Below are 15,844 nucleotides of genomic sequence, written 5' to 3'. Positions count from 1 at the left end.
ATATGTTGAATATACTATATAAATATAAATCTATTTAGCAAAAATACATAAATAAAGGTTTATGTATTAATGAGACCAATAAAAATGAGTTTTCATAGGAAAGACAACCTTTATTAAAAAAAAAAAAAAAAAGAAAATTTTTTTTCCCTCAACAATCTTCACCAACAATTAAAAATAAAAGAAGTAGATATGACACGATATATATATATATATATTCCTTCAAAAACCGTGAATCTTGATATTCTTCTTCTTAATACCCAATTGAGTGATCATAAATTCGCAAACTTTAGCACGTTGATCACCTTGTAATTGGATAATTTCACCCATCTCATCATCCTTGACAATGTTACCATTGCAAGCAAAATCTTTTTTCAAAACTTTTAAAATTCTTTTCAAGTCATATTCTGCTGGAACACCTTGTACCGTAGTCAAAGTCTTTCTGCCGTTTCTTTGTTGAATACGAATATGAATGTAATGGTTGATAGTAGATTCGTCGTCACCAGTGTCGAAAAAAGGATCGAAAGACTTTAAATTTTCAATAGAGGCCATTCACAAAAAAAAATTAGTTATCTTTATACTAATATAAAAGTTTTGGTTTTTATTTTTATTTTTATAATTTTTTTTTTTTTTTTTTTTTTTCTTTCTTAATATTGTGTTATATAAAGTGAAAGCAATAAGGAAAAGTAATGATAAAAGAATTCTGTAAGGAAAACCAGTAGTTAAATAATTAAAAAAAAAAAAGAGAAAAACTTAAAAAGAAAAAAAAAAAAATTTTTTTTAAAAACAAAAAAGCTTTTAAAATTCTTGAATGAGTGAGGAAGAGGCAAATTGGTGGTAATTCTCGCTTTTACAAAATATAATTTATTATTTTATTATGTTATTCTTTTTGTTGTGGTGTTGGATGTATGGGTGCACGTCCATTTCTTTTTCAAACCGATAAACAAAGCTAGTCACTTGATACGAAATGTGTAGTAGTGAAGTCCGTAAGTCTCGGAAATAATGCTTACGGAATACATATGCAAAACAACAAATCCAAAGTGCATTTCCTAAATAGGAGATTTCATATTGCAACAAAATAAAAATAAATAAAAATAAATAAAAATAAATAAAAATAAATAAATAAATAAAAAAAGGCCGCAAAATTGGACCGAAGATAACCCTCTGAATAGATTTTAAGCTTAACATTAATTTTCTATTTATTTATTTACCTTAAATTAATAACTACTTTTTCAATTCACTAACGAATTTTATTTTCCAAAATTTATATCTAAAAAAGAAAAAAAAAATAAAAAAAAATAATAAAAAAAAAAAAAAAAAAATAATACTGAAAAATAATTATTATAATATTCACATATAACCATCACCACTAACTAATAATAGTACTACTAACAACAACAACAACAACAGTAAAATGTCTAGACTAGAACCTGATTTAGAGAAAGCAATTAAAAAAGCTTGTTCTCCAGACGAAAGTGCTCCAAAAAGAAAACATGTTCGTACGTGCATTGTTTACACTTGGGACCATAAGAGTGCCAAAGCGTTCTTCAAAATTTTAAAACAACAACCCTTTTCTGAAAATGGTGACGAAGTCCAATTATTTAAGGCGTTGATCACTTTACACAAAGTTTTACAGGAGGGTCATAAAAGTGCCTTGATTGAAGGTATTAGAAACATGGAATGGCTTAGAAACCTGGGAAGAATCTATGGTGGCCAGGGAATTTATGGCAGGCTAATATCTGAATACATCCATTTCCTATTGATGAAATTGCAATTCCATAGAACTCATGATGGATTCAACGGTACTTTTGAGTACGAAGAATATGTTTCTTTAGTTACTGTTTCTAATCCAGACGAAGGTTATGAAACCATTTTAGACTTGATGAACTTACAAGACTCTTTATTCGATTTTGAAAAAACTATCTTTGGTGCCATTGAAAGTGGTCGTTCAAAGCATAACGAATGCAAAATTAGTGCTTTTATCCCACTTGTTTCTGAATCTTATGGCATTTATAAATTCATTACCTCAATGCTAAGGGCTATGTACCAGCAACTGGGAAGTGAGGAGGCTTTGACTCCATTAAGAGAAAGATTTGATTCACAGCACTATATGCTATTTGAATTTTACGCGGATTGTTCCTCTATTAAATATTTAACTTCTTTAATTACCATTCCCAGATTACCAGTTGATCCCCCCAATGTTTTTGTTGTTGATAATGAACAGCCACAGTTGAAATTTGAACCTAAAGAAAAAAGTATATCTCCACCACCATCTGTTGAACCTCAAGTGGCTAGCTATGCTATCGAGTCCGAAAGGAACTTGTCACCCCAAAAAACTGCTGCCTCAAATTTTTTGTCTCCACAATTAACTTCTGGTTATGCTTTACCCCCAGCAATGGCTGTTCAACCCACTGGCGCTGATTTCTGGGTGGCTCAACAAAAACAATTTGAACAAGAACAACAGAGATTAGAACAAGAACGTCAAAGACAACTATTACTACAACAACAGCAACAGGCCATTTTTCAGGAACAACAGAGAAAGTTGCAGGAGGAACAACAAAGAAAACTAGAATCCGAGAAACAACAACAACAACAACAAATGTTACTACAACAACAACAAACTCAAAATGCCCATTTATCATCGATGCAAAACGATTTATTAACTCTAAAGAATCAGTACGACCAGGATCAACAATTACTACAACAATATGACCAAAGAGTTGCCCAGCTAGAAACTGAGATTAATGATATTAATCAAAATGCTTCTCAACAGATCGCTAACAAGGATCAACAATTAAGCAATATTCAAGATCAATTTAACCAATGGAAGAATAAATATGAATCATTAGCCAAATTGTATTCCCAATTACGTCAAGAACACTTGCAATTATTAACTAAATTTAAAAAATTACAACAAAAAGCAGCAAGCGCCCAAGAGGCTGTGGAAAAACGTGAAAAATTAGAAAGAGATTTGAAATCTAAAAATATAGAATTGGCAGATTTGATTCGTGAAAGAGACAGAGCTAGATTGGATGCCGACAAGATTAAAGGTTCTAAAGACAATGAAATAGACCAACTGTCCATTCAAGTTCGTGAGTTGAAAAGAAAGCTCCAGGATATTGAAAACTCTCATGCTCAAAATTTAAGTAAAATTTTTAAACAACATGAAGCAGAATTACAGAATTACCAGGATAAACTGGCTAATTCAACTGTTGATGCACACGCCTCTGGCGAACTTTTGCAATTAAGAAGGCAAATACAGGATAAAGAGGAAGAAATGGAAATTGTCCAACAAACTATGGATGAAACTTTGAAAGAGTTAGCGGAACAACAAAAGGAAAATGATCATGCTTTGGATGAACAGATTGATGAGGTTTTGAAGGCAAACTTGAAAAAATTGACCGACATTGTCGATGCGATTTTATTATCTGGTATGAAAACAATTCAAGATTCAGTTTTCCAGCTACAATCTGCTACTCAAGCGGGTAATGCAAATGCTTCTCCAAATTATGTTCTGTCTTTATTGGAAAAGGCAAGCGATGAGGCTACCAATTTTGCCAATTCATTTAATAATTTCATTGCCGACGGTCCAAATGGTGATCACTCGTCGATCATATCCTCAGTCTCCGAATTTTCTAGTGCCATCTCTGAGTTGGTGTTGAACTGTAAAGGCTTGAACAGATTATTAGATTTAAATAAAGTTGATGGATTTTTGCAACTTATTGCTAGAGTCGCTAGAGAAGCTGAATATTTCTTGGAAGATTTGTTGAGTGACGCTTTGGAAGGCAAAAGCGACGAGGAAAAGACGGATATTGTTATTAACGGAAACGTAGATATGCAGGAAAAATTGAAAGAGCTAACTGATACCATCGATTCATTAAGTCCTAACAGTAAAATGAACATGAACGGAGATGTTGCCTCGGTAGTTGATAGGGAAATGAAACAAACCCAACAAACTATCATCGACGCCTCCCAATACATTCCACATTTACTAGCCACAGGAAATTTTAGTGGCGAATTGGAGGTCAATAAAGATATTTTAAATAATGCCCTGGACATTATACAAGCTATTTTGAAATTGATTAAAAGCTCTATTGCATGTCAGAACGAAATTGTTGGCGAGGGAAAGGGCCATGACTCTAGATCAGCATTTTACAAGAAAAACAATAGATGGACCGAAGGTTTAATATCTGCAGCTAAGTCAGTGGCACATTCAACAAGAAATTTGATTACCATGGCGGATGGTTTGCTAAACAATAAAAATTCTTTTGAAGAATTTATTGTCGCTTCCAACGATGTTGCAGCATCCACCGTTCAATTAGTGGCCGCTTCAAGGGTGAAATCCTCCTTACATTCAAAAACGCAAATGGTTTTGGAAGATGACAGTAAAAATGTTAACCATTGTTGTAAAAAGTTGGGCGAACACATTCAAAATTTGATCAACAAAAGACATGTGTCCGAAAAGGATGTAGATTTTTCAAAGTTAAGTATTCATGAAAACAAAACTACAGAATTGAACCAACAAGTGGAAATCTTGAAATTGGAAAATGCTTTAGAAAGAGCTAGAAAAAGATTGGGTGATATTAGAAAATATAGCTATAGAGATAACGAAGACGAATATGTAATTACAAATTGAGATAGCCTATTTTTTTTTTTTAAATACTTTTTCTGTGTAAAAATTCATTACTGTAAAATACGAATTGCTTACAAATTATCATAGTAGCATTTATTTTTTAAAAATTATTATAAAATTAGTGTAGAGAACCTATTTCCTAATTGTATCGTTGCTTCATAATTTGATGGTCGCTGGCAATAATTATCTCTTTATATGAACAACACATTAATATACCACAGGTTCACAAAGCTGCTTGAATAAGTACAATTGCAATATGCCTTAATAAATTCCCATAATTAATTTTTATTAATAAAATGAATTTTTTCAGATAAAGTGTAACTATCTAATAGCTAGTTATTCTTTAGCTTTGAAAATTGCATACTATTTCTGTTGAAAATTTGTTTCATTGCCTGCACCATTACTGTATTGATCGTCCAGGATATCGCGTTTCTTAAGATTGTAATAATTTGCAGATTTTACGAATTTTGAAAAAAAAGTGTCATTAATATCGGAATCATAGAAAGTCAATAACCTTGTGTCAGTTAGAGCGTCTGAACCATACGTCATATCTAACGATGACAGTACATTATCTGTAGTATTCATTTCGCATGAGTTTAAATTAATTTTTAAACCTTCAAAAAAAGTATTTTCTAAATAAATTGACGATGGTTTTTTTATATTATTGTAATTTTCCCTATTTTCAGGGTTTTCAACAATTAGAAGATTACCATTGTTTTTGGTATACTTTTTGTTCAGCCAACAGCAGAAATCTATACCAGAGTTTTCCTTCTTATATATATCAACAAAAGTTTCCCAAGTGAGATGTATATTTGGATTATTACCCCAATAATCAGAAATAATTTTTGTAACGGTTTTTTGGGCCTCCCTTCCTTTAATAAATTTCGAGTAATAAGCTCTGCAAGCCATAAATCCATTAAGAACAGTCTTCTTACAAACATTTATGTTTGTTGGCGTGGAAATCGGAGTTTCATTTTCTGGTATTCTGATTGTTTTAGAAATATTGGATAAAACGTTTGTACCGTATCCAACTTTTTGTGAACATGATGAATCCTCATTTTTTAGAATTAACTGATTTAAAAAAATCAAAAGATCCTTCGGTGGATCAGGTATTTTATCAGGTAAACATTTAGATGCAAAAACGCCGAAATTGGGATTAGGATTATTCCTTATATTTTTTTTAATCCTCAAAGATTTTTTTTTTATATTTTTGTTATTCTTTTTTCGGAATTTGATTTTAAAACTTGGTCCATCATTCATTTTTATAGAACTGATATCATTTTTTCTTTTCATTATTTAAGTTTACGAAAATACTTTTAATTTGGGTAAAAGTTATGATAAAATCTCCAAATATAAAATTTCGAAATACCTAGGAAATCGTACTACATTTTATACTAAATATATTTTTCATAAATAGACCTTTAAAGAACCACCTATAGATAGCACAATAGTTTCAAACGTATTTGTATAGTATTCCTGCACTATAATTAATAACCTTCTACCTGAAATTGTCTTCATTTGAGGAATAATTTTTTTATAATGGGGCTAATTTTTCTTGTTTATCCTCAAAAAAGTTTTTTTTTTTTTTTTTTTTTTTGAGGTAGACATTTTAAAGCGTAAAGGATCTGATAATATACAATAACACGCATCCACAAGTTTACTTAAACAATTTTATATCACACAATTTTTTATGAATAGATTACGTAAACAAATAAATAGTCAAAATAAAATCGACTATATTATATCAAATTGATAATTTGATGTAATATTAAAGTAATCTTATTTTTGTTTTATTGAAGATTAAAAAATAAATCTAAGTTCTCAGAGATATTGTATGGTTATAATTTAACTTATAAAGCAAGAATTCAAATGAAAATTTTTTTTAATAAGTTGAAAAAGAAAACGGATGAAAATGAAGAAGATTGCTATTAAAGATCTATTAAATCCACCATCTCAGTCACAAGAAGTTACTCCCTTAGAAAAAATAAAGAATGAACTGCTACAATTATACAAACATTTATTAGATACCACAACCAAAAATACAACTGATAACTATCTCCAAACGCATCACATATTAAAAAAAATATCAGAAATTCAAATGGGAATTAATTTCAACAAACAAAATTCAAGAGAAATAGGTGAAATTCAGCAGCTTTGTCATTTAATTTTATCCTTTATAAATGATGATATTTCACCAGAAAAATTAGCAGAACTGAGCAAGAAATGTTCAGCTAAAAACAATAAAAATCAATTAAAACAGAAGAAACGTAATAAAAATTCTAGTTTTAGAATTGTAAAGCAAAATATTAAAAATGAAGAATTGGTGGAACTTAAATCTTATCAGGGACAACGATTATCGAAAAAAAACATCGGAATTTTAGAACAATGGTATGAAGATAACATAGACTACCCATATTTGTCTTCACAAGATATCAAGTTTTTAATGACTGAAACAGACTTATCCAGTACTCAAATTAAAAACTGGGCTTCAAATAGAAGAAGAAAAAAAAGACAAACGATCATTTCATCTGAAATATCAAATGTTTTGTTCGATAAGTAGGCTTTTTTTTTTTTTAAATTATCAGGTTGAGTGTATTTAAAGTATCTGCACAGAATCTTTTCAAGTTTTTGAAACAATGTACCATAAAAAAGTAGCAAATAAAAAAAATATAAAAAGGAAATAATAATATATTATGTAAAATGTATTGAAGTTATATATAAGTGAGATGGTTTTATCTTTGAAAACCAAAATAAATAATTTGCTGGATGCAATCTTCGTATTTAAATGAAAAAAAGGGACCGGTACTTGTCTGTACTCCTCTTTTCTTCTTCTTCTTCTTCTTCTTCTTTTTCTTCTTCTTTTTCTTCTTCTTCTGTACCGTTTGATTGTTCTTTAAGTTTACAAAACACCATGAATTTTTTGTAAAACCTCATCTGTACTGTCTTTAATCCAATCGACACGATCTAAAACATTTGTGATAACAACATTATTTGTTTTATTATTAAGACTCTCATTATTGGTATTTACATCTTTAAAATTATGATTGTGAACTGTTTTTTTTTTTTTTTTGGTAATATTGTTAGAACTATTATTGATATTATCACCAATATCTTTAGTGACTCTTACGCTTTTCTTTTTTTTGTGATTACTAATAGTACTTTCAACAGTAGTGTTAACGTCTGTTCCTTTCAGTAGCGCATCATTTTCAATTTTCCAAAAACCACCAAATAAATTTTTGGTTTCCCTGTCATTACTAGTACCATTTGTTTTGTGGCAGTTATAAGTGGAACTTTTGGAGGGTCCAACAGCAATGGAAGTAGCAAACTTATCGTTAGCGTTAAATTGCCCGAAATTCAATGCAGTTTCAGCAACTTCGATAGAAGTTAAATGATTATTCTTATTATTATTATTATTATTATTGGTTCTTGCAGCATTATTGCCAGTTATAACATAATTACTATCGTTTTGCTTGTAGTCACATTTAGCAATTTCTTTGTGAGAATCATTTTTACTATTAGTACTAGTGTCAATTAGATAATCTGCAGAGGTTACTACTGGCTGAATGATTCTCTCATCTTTATATGCGATTTGGAAACCATTATGTTGAAAAACAAATGTGTCAAATACAATGATATTTTTAGTATTTTTGAAACCATAAACTTTCTCGAACATATCTTCATAAATGACTTTTTTATAAAAATAATAAATGAATTGGCAAGAGGCTTTGTTGATATATAATGAGCTATTATTATCACTGTTATAATTCTGTAGATCCTTTAAAATTAAAGAATATATTTCCAAATCGGGATTTATAACCGAAAAATGTTCGCCTAGTGATAATTCCATTAGTTCTAATAATCCATAACCAACAATATCGTTATCGGTTATTGTGCCATTAGTTTTGTTTTTAAATTCATTAATCCTATGCTGCAAACTATAATAACAACCATCAATTCTAGATATGCTATTATCATATTGCTCCTCCATTAATATATGATTAAAACCATTGTATTTGAATGATTCTAATATGAGAAATAAATACTTGTTGCAATCCATATTACCGTTACTATTATTGTCACCACTACCATCATTATTATTATCACTATTATTATTAATAACCATAATAACATTTAATACAACGAATTGGGTGAAGAATACTATGATAAAATTTAATCTTCTAGTTTTAAAATTTGTTAAAATTTGAAAAATGGGTTGTAAATTAGATATTAAAGACGAAATGCCCCTAGAAAATTGGGAATGGTCTGGAAAATTTTGTGTATTAAATCTGCTAATATGTTTATTCCTTTCGTGATGTAAAATATACTTGTCAAACTTTATAAATTTCATAAATAAAAAGAGCGGAGTATCATCATCACAAAAGTTGAATTCAAAACTTTTATCAATATTGTTAACAGTACTGGCTTTTGAATAACCTTCATCCGTAATTAGGTTCCATATCTTAACATAAAAGTTGCATAGCTTGATCTCCCAATTTTTCTCAAAATTAATTTTTTTTCTCAGATATTCCAAGATTTTGATATATTTATTCATGAAAACGTCCATGAAATAATCGGGACCGTACAAAACAATGTGGAAAAATAAATATAAAGTAAAATTTTTGATAAAAATTTCACTGTGAAACCTGCTTATAGAACCATCCTGAGTTATTCCGACAATTAATTTACTCAGTTGGATTTGATCGAAAATTACATTAGCAACGTTTTTATGAGGGGGAGTTGAACAAAATGGAGTTGCGTTGACACCATTACTTATATCATCCTTTAACGATGAAGCTATAGTGGTATAATCGTTCACTATATAATTGAATAGCTGTAGATAGGATAAATTAACATTAGGCTGAGGAATATCTAGGTAAAAATTCAAAATACAATATAAAAGTAATAACTGGTTAGAATGGAATAGGGTTTTCCAATCATACACTAGGGATTTTTTAGCTTTACTGTTACTAGTGCTCCAATTCTCATACAATTGTAATAAACTTGAAAGAACTTTGTTAAAGTCATGGAATATATCATTTAATTTATCCAGAGTTATGATAAAATTATTGACATAAAAATATTTATCGTCATATTTGAAAGCGATATAAATATAACTATTATTTGCAATGGGTATATTCTCTATATTTCGAGGATCTTCCCCTTTAACACTACTAGTACTAATACTGTCCGTGGAATGTGGTAATTTTAATTTAATGAATTTTGTGTGTATATTTGTAGTAATGGTGGTGTTAGTATTAATACTAGAAGCATTAATATCAGTACTACCAAATTTGGATAAAAACATGAAAGTATTAGATTGATAATCTATGGTATCTTTGAGTAAATTTTTAATCAAATGTAAATTATCATATAAACCTTTTAATTCTTTACCTCTCTGTGGTTTCACAACATAATCCAATTCACATTTTAAATTTTTTTTTAGGCAACTAGAACAAGGGCCTGGTCTTTTCACAATGGAATCACATTTTATTTTATTTTTTCTACATCTGATACAAGATTTCAATGGCTTGGGTTTTTTATCATGGTGATGGCTGTTATCGTTTTCGTCATCTTCGTTGTCACACTGAATTTCAGTAGTGTTATTCTTGAGGGGACTTTTGAAGGTTGTTGTTGTAATTGAAAGCTTTCTGGGGAGATTTTGGATGGAGTGATTAGCAGAAATGCTGGTGGTATTTTTAGCGGTAGTATTCTCCTTATCGATGATGCAAGACATGCTGGAGATGTCTTTTTCTTCAAGGGGGGAGGAAGAGGGAGTGGGAGGGAAAAGGAAGAGAGGTAGGCTTTATAAATTTGCTTAAGAGATATGTATGAAGATTTGATTTGAACTAGTGTACATTATATTATTAATATAGGCAATGGAGAGGAGGGTATACAGTTATATAGTGATGAAATAATAGATTATTTATTTTTATTTAAAAGAAAATAAAAGAAAAGAAAATAAAATAATTGAGCTCATCATCTTGCTTTTGTTCTTGTCTTTTTCCTTTCCCCCCTTTTACTGGCTACCTGCATGTTTCTTGATCACAATTTTTATTATATTAATATTTGTGATTATCCCACGCACAACCAACAAGCGATATTTTTTTAATTGTTTTGTCTACTTTCTCAAATTCATTGTTTAATTTAACTATTTTATTTTATTTTAATGCGATTATCGGATTTAACATTCTCCGGAAAAAAAAAAAATGAATTTTGAATTTCTGTGGGGGAGAAAGAAAGGGAGAGGAAAAACAAAAATACACACGCACAACCAAAGGAGAAACACAAGGGTATTAAAAAATACCACAAGGGATTAACAAGAAAAAGAAAAAGGAAAAAAGGAAAAAGCAAAAGGAAAAAGCAAAAGGAAAAAAAGAAAAAAAAAAACACACACACGGTCAAAAGGGAAATAAACGAATCAAACAAAGCACGTGAAATAAATTAACAATCCTTTTTTATTAAACTTATCCGAAGGAAATGTCCGCAGCCCTTTTCGCCTTCCCTTCCGCTACTTTTGCAACTACAGCAACTTACAAAAGAGCCATAAAAACTAAATCATACAATTCAAAAATTTAATATCTTGCTTTAAATCAAATAATCTTATTGATAAATACAAAAAAAAAAACCAAAAAAGAAAAATGTCAATATCAGTTAATAAAATAGATACTTTATCTATGGATAATGCTATATACGATAAACTAGAAAGTTTATTTTATAATTCAATTTACAATATACCGGTTAGATGCAACAATAATATAATCGATGAATGTAAGTTATTGTTAAAAACAGTAATATATTATTTTACCACCACATCTACCACCGAAAACAGTATATCAACAAGTGGCTCGGAAATGTGTGGTGTTGAATTTACAAACTCAAGTAAATGGAAATTATATTGTTCAATGATATTAAGTACCTATTCCATTAGAAAATTATCTAAATGCTACTACAATAGTAATACCTCTTCTTCCTCTGTTATTACCATTACTACACACAAATTAATTAAACTATTATTAACTATATTTAAAATCATTGATTTTAGTAATTTTGTTAAATTGATTTCGGTCAAAAATTATGCCTATCTAACAATATACGACAGAATATTTGGGATCCAATGTAAAGTAAACACTTCAAAACAAGATTTTTATGATATGATAGCCTTATACAGTTTAGATTTCCAATCCACTCAGTTTTTATTAGATAATATAATGGAATTGTTTAGTACTGATTTAATAAGTGACGTTCTAGTAAAATTTATCAAGAAGAGGCAATATTCGACTACAAAGAAAACCATAACAACATCAAAAACAACAACAACTTGCGTGACTTGCCTACTATGCATGGATGTACCTTTTAATGCATGTCGCGTAGAATGTTGCAAATCACAATATTGTTATTATTGTGTTTGTAAAGTTTTGGAATGGGGGGTTTGTACCAATTGTAGTAGTGTTGATGTTTACATTGAACAAATTGAAGCCGTGTGATTATCTCCCCATTCAGTTTTGATGCATAAAAATACCCGGGTAACCCAAAATACATAAAAAAAAAAAAAAGAAAAAAAAAAAAAACCTCTCAATTAAATATAAATTTTTTTTTTTTTCTTTTCTTTTCTCTTTCCATTTCTATGTAATTCCTGCTATAATAAAAAAAAAAGAAAGGAAAAGTGGTTAAGCAACGTGTTCTAAAATACAAATCGAATAATGTTAAGATTAAAAAATGCTTTTTTAACCAGATATAAAATAAACAAATTTAGTTCTTTTCATCCATTTGTACTATTTCCAATTATTTCAAATCAATATTTTTATACTACCGTTTCTTCCAGCAGTGACATCAACCTTACTTCTCTAATTGAACAAAAAACCCAACACTTTTTAAATTTATTTCAGTCTATTAAAAACAGCGATTATACCATTATAAAAACAAATATTTTACCAGAACTGGTAAAAACATTTCCTGATGATACTGCCACTACTAATAATCAGCTTATCTCACAAATCCAACAAAATATCGAACATTCAGTCAAATTTAATGAATTTATTAAACTACAAGTACTATACAATATTCATGACATTTCCTTAATAAATAAATTTTTCAATACGATATTCAATTACAAAGAATTATTCAAGAAAAGCAACAGTAGTGATGGTACTACGCAAAGGAAAATCTTACAATGGCTCGTTGATGATACAATATTGAAGTTTAATGACTATTTGTTTGCTTTTAAAGTCGTTAAAATTGCTTTCAAGATTGATTCGGATTTAATTGATCCGGTATATTTAACTCAAAAGTTAATACCTCAATTTTTAAGCCTCAAATTACCCTCCTACCAAGTTGCCATAATTAATTTCATAATAAATTATTCCAAAAAATATCCTCAATTATCTCTACTTAATGATGATGCTTGCCACAGAATTTTTTCTATTCTTTTCACCTTAAAAAGTGGAAGCAACGTTAATCCAGTCTACATTAAAAGGGTTGCCAATCATATTTTACCAGTATTTAAGGACAAATCAACTACAAAATATTTAAATTATATCTATACTCTAATCAAAATAGATTGTGGAACTAAAAATATTAACGGCGTTATTCAAAATTGGAGCAAAATTGAAAACTTTTATTCTGATAAAAACTTAAATAAGCATGATCCCGTAGTCATCAGTAAAGTTTTAAAAATACTTATAAATAATAGATTAAAAGACCCCACTGGCGTCATAGATGAACATATTCATCGTATTATTCGCAAATTACCTACAAATTATTCAATCAGCTCACTACTAATATTAAAGCAGCTTTTAAAATTTGCCTCTCAATCAAATAACTTGGACTTAGCTGCTCCAATTATAGATGGTTTGAAACAAACAACTGATAATACTTTGATTAAAAAATTTTACAGCAGTTTGTTGATGTTACACATCAGTTTTAATGATGCAGCAGCTGTCGATGAATTATTAAAGAAAATTGTTAATACTAGAGGCCGATTATCTCCAAGTGATCTGGGCGTTTTAGTCCATCACTTGTTGTATTCTACTGACAACAATATGAGATCAGAAAATGAAATAACGAATACTGTATCAACGAAGAATATTAATAGTAAAGTGGTTAAGATCAAAGAAGCTATCTACATGTTTGAAAAAATCACCAAGAACCTTGAACTTTATGAAAAACATGAATATTTCCCTACAGTTTTTCCATTACTTATTAAAGCTTGTTTAAACGTTATATATGAACAGCAAAAACACGTCTCACTTGACGATAATGGTGATAGAATTTGGGCCTTTAATACTGTCAATCAACTATTGGATCTTTGTGCTAAATGGCAAAATTTAAATGGTTTAATTAACGAAAATTTTTATAGTAAAATATCAACCATATATTTTGACTACATAATTAAAACAAAAGGAAAATCGATTAGATATAACGCTACCAAACATACGCTCAATGACAAAAATGATTCTTTTTTACAACTACTTAGATGGAACTATGTTTTATCTCAATCTAAGTTGAATCCAAAAAAAGAAATTATACTCAATGAATATGCATTAGAAGATACAATAACCAAAAATCCATTTGGCACAGATCATTCGCTGTTAGAGAATGTTTTGTTAATTAATAATAAAAACCGAGTCCCTATTTTACGTTTAATACAAAACGCTGCTATAGAACATGAAAGTAGAACTTTAGAAAGGTGGACTATTAGGGAATTGACCAACTTTGCATTGTTACCCGAGGAGATTTAATTTTTTTTTTTTTTTAATGATATTTAATGTGTATTATATATATACTTACATTGCAATTAACCGGAGGAAAAAATAAAAAAAATAAAAATAAAATATCATTCTTATATTACAAGCACGCATACTGTGTTTTTTTTTTTTTTTTTTTTTTTTCCTTTTTTGCCAGTTAAATATTAACAGGATTACATATAAAAATATATATAAAACATTAGATGAAACCGGCTATATTATCAAATGCCTTTAGGCGAAGGTAAAGATAATGGCTTACTTGGTTTGGGTAGGGCTTTTTGAAATTCTCTAACAACAATCTGACATTTAACTTCTTTACATAATTCTTTCTTCTTTTTTTCAGGAACTTTGGTCAAAAATTGTAAACCAGAGCTTCTCTCCAAAGCTTCAACTGGAACTTCAAAATCAGTTAATTTTGTCTCATTTGGAATAGGGGCATTTGGTAAAACAAATGCGGCTACGGATATGTTATCATTGTTTGTTTGTTTTTTAGGCGACTCTGCAACAATCAATTTAAAAAAATGTGTTGGAACAGCAATATTTGGTGGATTTCCAATTACCTCATAAGTAACTTTATATTTTCCGTCGATTGGGTCCAATTTAGGCAAATATAATGGTCCAGTAACGATACGAACACTGTCATAACTACTAGTCAATTGACGACAAAAATACTCTAAATGTGCCCAATAATCCCTATTAAAACCATCACCAACTTGTGGGCACATATTGGTCAAGTAAAAGGTTTCATTCATTGCTTTCTGATCATATTTAGCGTCAGCAGCTGGCGCTTGATGTCCTCTATCGTACCCAGATCTAAAATAATCCTTTAATTTCCCTCTGAAAATTTCTGGGATTTGTTCATCTTCTTTGAATACTGAATTTTTACGGTCAGCATTAGAAACACTTATAGATTCTGATGTAACATGTTCAAGAACCCAATACGGATTTCTCTTACAACGATCGTAACAAGAAATAAACTCTCCTCTGTTTTGCAAATCATGAATGGGACCTGGAAATCCATACTGGAAAAAGCTTGATGGATCAACGTTAGAACCAACTAGTCTCAACTTATCATTTGGCAATGGCTGACTTGGTAGGTTTCCACTACTAACGGGTGTTTCGGTAGATGTAGGTGTACCACCACTGTTACTACTACCATTCCAAAAAAAGGAAGCAATACCTGTACCAACTCCTATGCCCAACAAACCGCTAACAGTTGTTCTAATGCTCATATTTTCTTTTTTCCTTTTTTTTTTTTTTTTTTTTTTGTTTTTTTTCGTTAAGAAAAAAAAAAAATTTTTTTGAAATCTTAATTTTCGTATCCAATTAGAATTTTCTTTAGATGAAAACAAAAAAAATCAGATAAATAAGAAAAAAATAAAAAAATAAAAATAAATAAAAAAAATTCGGAAGTTTTTTTTTTTTTTTTTCTTTCTTTCTTGATTAACCAAACCGAAAGATCATCGCGGAC

General features: G+C 29.4%; 8 protein-coding genes across 8 annotated transcripts; 4 read left to right on the top strand and 4 right to left on the bottom strand.

Moving 5' to 3' along the window:
* Positions 1-219: 219 nt before the first annotated feature.
* On the bottom strand, positions 220-549 carry SUI1 (translation initiation factor eIF1; the record flags this gene model as incomplete). Its single annotated transcript, XM_046079139.1, has 1 exon — positions 220-549. One exon carries the CDS (start codon positions 547-549, stop codon positions 220-222), a length of 330 nt encoding a protein of 109 aa, XP_045933703.1.
* An 862-nt stretch (positions 550-1,411) lies between these two features.
* On the top strand, positions 1,412-4,633 carry SLA2 (Sla2p; the record flags this gene model as incomplete). The annotated part of the gene is made up of 1 exon (XM_046079140.1): positions 1,412-4,633. One exon carries the CDS (start codon positions 1,412-1,414, stop codon positions 4,631-4,633), a length of 3,222 nt encoding a protein of 1,073 aa, XP_045933702.1.
* A 360-nt stretch (positions 4,634-4,993) lies between these two features.
* SCDLUD_004056 (uncharacterized protein) lies at positions 4,994-5,890 on the bottom strand (the record flags this gene model as incomplete). The annotated part of the gene is made up of 1 exon (XM_046079141.1): positions 4,994-5,890. One exon carries the CDS (start codon positions 5,888-5,890, stop codon positions 4,994-4,996), a length of 897 nt encoding a protein of 298 aa, XP_045933701.1.
* Positions 5,891-6,542: 652 nt separating this feature from the next.
* On the top strand, positions 6,543-7,190 carry SCDLUD_004055 (homeobox domain-containing protein; the record flags this gene model as incomplete). The annotated part of the gene is made up of 1 exon (XM_046079142.1): positions 6,543-7,190. The coding sequence occupies one exon, from the start codon at positions 6,543-6,545 to the stop codon at positions 7,188-7,190; it is 648 nt and encodes a 215-aa protein (XP_045933700.1).
* A 339-nt stretch (positions 7,191-7,529) lies between these two features.
* Positions 7,530-10,364, bottom strand: SCDLUD_004054 (Zn(II)2Cys6 transcription factor domain-containing protein; the record flags this gene model as incomplete). Its single annotated transcript, XM_046079143.1, has 1 exon — positions 7,530-10,364. The coding sequence occupies one exon, from the start codon at positions 10,362-10,364 to the stop codon at positions 7,530-7,532; it is 2,835 nt and encodes a 944-aa protein (XP_045933699.1).
* Positions 10,365-11,268: 904 nt separating this feature from the next.
* On the top strand, positions 11,269-12,114 carry PEX2 (ubiquitin-protein ligase peroxin 2; the record flags this gene model as incomplete). The annotated part of the gene is made up of 1 exon (XM_046079144.1): positions 11,269-12,114. One exon carries the CDS (start codon positions 11,269-11,271, stop codon positions 12,112-12,114), a length of 846 nt encoding a protein of 281 aa, XP_045933698.1.
* Positions 12,115-12,330: 216 nt separating this feature from the next.
* On the top strand, positions 12,331-14,367 carry CBP1 (Cbp1p; the record flags this gene model as incomplete). The annotated part of the gene is made up of 1 exon (XM_046079145.1): positions 12,331-14,367. The coding sequence occupies one exon, from the start codon at positions 12,331-12,333 to the stop codon at positions 14,365-14,367; it is 2,037 nt and encodes a 678-aa protein (XP_045933697.1).
* Positions 14,368-14,594: 227 nt separating this feature from the next.
* Positions 14,595-15,605, bottom strand: NUC1 (ribonuclease; the record flags this gene model as incomplete). Its single annotated transcript, XM_046079146.1, has 1 exon — positions 14,595-15,605. One exon carries the CDS (start codon positions 15,603-15,605, stop codon positions 14,595-14,597), a length of 1,011 nt encoding a protein of 336 aa, XP_045933696.1.
* Between the last annotated feature and the right edge of the window lie 239 nt (positions 15,606-15,844).

The sequence above is a fragment of the Saccharomycodes ludwigii genome, chromosome V (genome assembly GCF_020623625.1).
Source record: "Saccharomycodes ludwigii strain NBRC 1722 chromosome V, whole genome shotgun sequence".
Taxonomy (NCBI): domain Eukaryota; kingdom Fungi; phylum Ascomycota; class Saccharomycetes; order Saccharomycodales; family Saccharomycodaceae; genus Saccharomycodes; species Saccharomycodes ludwigii.
The sequence above is the reverse complement of the archived record's forward strand: the minus strand, read 5'-3'. Positions and strand labels throughout refer to the sequence as shown.